The sequence below is a fragment of the Pundamilia nyererei genome, unplaced genomic scaffold (assembly GCF_000239375.1).
Source record: "Pundamilia nyererei isolate P.nyererei 1_Seehausen unplaced genomic scaffold, PunNye1.0 scaffold00439, whole genome shotgun sequence".
NCBI classification, from domain to species: domain Eukaryota; kingdom Metazoa; phylum Chordata; class Actinopteri; order Cichliformes; family Cichlidae; genus Pundamilia; species Pundamilia nyererei.
This window is the reverse complement of record NW_005187840.1, coordinates 271132-274416: the sequence shown is the minus strand read 5'-3', so window position 1 is coordinate 274416 and position 3285 is coordinate 271132. Positions and strand designations below refer to the sequence as shown.

General features: G+C 44.7%; 1 protein-coding gene across 1 annotated transcript in view; it reads right to left on the bottom strand.

Moving 5' to 3' along the window:
• camta2 (calmodulin binding transcription activator 2) overlaps window positions 1–3285 on the bottom strand; it is a 26769-nt gene that overhangs the window by 7917 nt on the left and 15567 nt on the right. Inside the window, exon 14 of the mRNA XM_013916048.1 lies at window positions 2849–3012. Coding sequence (XP_013771502.1) covers window positions 2849–3012 — 164 coding nt within the window. The remainder of the gene's footprint in view (window positions 1–2848; window positions 3013–3285) is intronic.

The following is a 3285-nucleotide window of genomic DNA, read 5'->3' as shown; positions in this document are numbered from 1 at the left end:
CACACACACACACACACACACACACACACACACACACACACACACACAGATCAGACAGCTTAATGTCAGCTTTGCCCTTTTTAACCTGCTCTGACCTCACCTGCTACCTGACTTCACAGGGTCATGTGACACTTTAGACCAATCACAGGGGAGCTCCTTTAGCTTGATAACTGATAGTTTATAAATCACCTCCTTCTCCTCCAGCTGGTAGGAAACATTACATTCATACCCTCCTCCCTCCCCTCCAGTTTTCCCTGCGACTCACCCAGGCATGCACACCTCCCCCTCCCCTCCCTGTGAGGACAAGCGCGGCTAAAAATGACTGAAGGCAGAAAGGGAGAGAGAGAGAGTCTCTGCGATCCACCCAGCTGTCAGTCATCCATCAGGCTCTCGGACAGCTGCAGCACCAACACCATGCTAACACCGCGCTAACCGCACGCTAACCCGCGCAGTAAATAAACTCTGCGGTCTCCAGTTTACGCTCAACATTTTTATTTTAATTCAAAGTGACGTTTCCAGGCTGATTGATTACGTTCGCTCAGGTCAGCAATCAAAGACTCTAGGTCTGCAAAAGTGCCGCGATCGAGCTAAAACACTGGGTCTCTTTCTGACGCTCCTGCAGGATAAGTTACTCTGACTCATTCTATGAAAGGTTTAAGGAAAAATAAATGCCTTTACGTTGCTAGAGTTGCTTTTAAAGTTGCTCTTTTGGTATGGAAGCTGCCCTTGAATTTCATCTTTAAGGCATCGCTCTTTAACTTTATGCAGATATTATTTGCATAATATATTTTGTTTTTGAAGGATTCAAGTTGCCGCTGAAGTCGAGTGTTGTTCTTCACAAGCCACCCTTAGTTTCTGTAGTCCGAGAAAGTACTGAAGGTGCGCTTTAAGCAATAAAGGATTAGTGTTAAAGGATGACTTTAATCCAGTTCCAGTTTAATCCACTTTAAGCCTGTTAACTTTAATTTTCTCTTTAAGGACTGAAGTTAGTTTCAAAGCAGCTGTTTGAGCTGAGTTGTTGTTAAAGGTTTAAAGCTGCTCTTTCATTTGTTCCTCGTGGAATAAAGTTGCTTTTTAAGCAAAAAAAGTGACTCTTAATTTTTTTCTGTTAGGAATAAAAGCCGATCATTAAGCGATAAAGTTGCTGTTAAAGCTTTAAGGATTAAGGGTGTTGTTGATGTTTCAAAGTTACCCTTCGGATGAAAGTTGCTCTTCAAGTTACTCTTTAGGCATTAAAGCTCCTGTTAAAGGCTTAAAGCTGCGCTTTATGTTGCTCGTTAGGAGTTCAGGTTGCTGGTGAATCTCCTTTAGCACAGTTCAGTGTAGATTAGTTGCTGTGTCCAGCTGCTCAGACAATGTGATTTTTAATTTTCTCGATCAGTGGAAAAAGCAGGCAGAGTTCAATCCAAGTGCCACCATGCTGACGCCTGAGGGTTGACACACACAAACATCTGTGTGTGCACAGCTGACTGACAGATGTGCACAGCTGCGTAACAGCCCGGGCACGAGAGGGTTAACGGGGCCTCCCTGAGCAGCTCTTCTTTCTCAAGACAACAGCAGATTGTTTCAGTTAAGGTCAAGTGTCTCTCTGTCACAGCGAGGCTATTTTAACTCGACCGCGGCGTCTGCCAAATTCCCATGACATCAGAGGGAGGGCGAGGGGGCGGAGGGAGGTTCAGAAGGTCACACCGTTTGTTCTTCACAGGATCCAGCTGTACGCGCTCGCTGCGAGGCCTCTGCTGCAGTTTGATCAGTTTAGAGGAGGATCCATCCAAGTTTCAGTCTTAGTGAATTTCAAATTAAAAGTTCAGCTGAACTGTTACTGCTTTCAGAATCGAGCTTCATTCGTCATCTTTTACTCTGTGTAGTAACTTTTTAGTTACTTTGTGGTGGTTTTGATTGTTGTTGTTTAGCTCCTGGCTTCAGGTTGCTACTTTGAATGACCTGAGTGTGGGCACCAAATGAAAGATGTGAAAATAACGACTTTTCATTGTATTTTTTTTGACGAACAGACGGCGTCACAAGACTGAATTGTTACCTACAGTTCAGTTTTACAGCTTTCTTACAAAGACATCTTACACTATAAAGGTGACTGCTGTTGTCATTTGGTGCTAAATAAATAAAAATTGTCGCTGTTAGTTATCCATTAACATGCGGTCCATTTCCTCTGCTGTTAATTTTAATCATGGCTTCCTCAGGGCTCTATCCTTGGCCCACTTATATGATTTCTCCCAGCCAGATCACTCTTAGCTGTGATACCGCCCACTGCAGCTCTATGTCCCCCCGTCAGCCTCGACAGTTTGCTCACCTGCGTCAGTGATAGCAGACGCTGGGTGCTAAACACTTTCTAAGAGCTCAGCGATGATAAACACGGCGTCCGCTCTGACCTACAGTCAGCTCAGTTCATGGAACAAACATAAGAAGCTGTGTTAAAGTGTTCATCTTGGTTCTCTTTGTTTAAAATGTGCTCAGAATTGGATCATTGTCATCTGCTAATGCTTTGCACAACGTCACAAGTGCATTTAATTTTTCCCGCCATGATTATCGTGCTCCTCTCTACGCCACCATCAGATCACCGATATTATTAATAACTGTAAAGCATTGGATGGCTTTGCTCTGAAGTTCATTAAGAACCTCTTAACTCTCGGTGAATGTGAGTAAACAAAGATTCAGAGCTCAGTCCACCCACTCAGATCAAAACCTCTTTACTGACTTTTTAATCTCTTCTTAAAAGAGTATTTGTTGACATGCTTTGAGAGGAGTGAACACACGGAGACAGAAATCCAACACAATCGTGATTTATTGTAGGTAAGGAGCGCTTTCAGGAAAGTTTGGTATGAAGTCTCACCTGTTCGTGGTCCTCTGGTGGAGGAGGAGGGGGCGTGGCCAGCTGGCTGCCGTGCTGCTGTTGATTTTGCCGTTGTTGCTGCTGTTGGTTGTCGCGGGCCATCTCCACCATCCTGCGCTCCATCTGTTCCAGCCGCTCGAGAATGGACATCCTGAACTGATTATCTGCAGGAAGAGAACACGGAGGGTGAAACCCTGTCATCCATCGTCTATAGTTACTGACGCAGCGCTGCGGGGTGATTTTTTGCATTGTAGGGCGTTAGCATGGCGAAACAAAACTTTACAATATTTATAGGTTTATTTCTGCAAGGTCGTCTCCACTAACAGACGTCACTTATTCCTGAAGCGTAAACTGCACAGGGTTGCTACTAACAGGGCTGCTGAGTGAGAAAACTCCCTGGGTCCTACACTTCCCATGATGCACCGGTATCGAGGGTT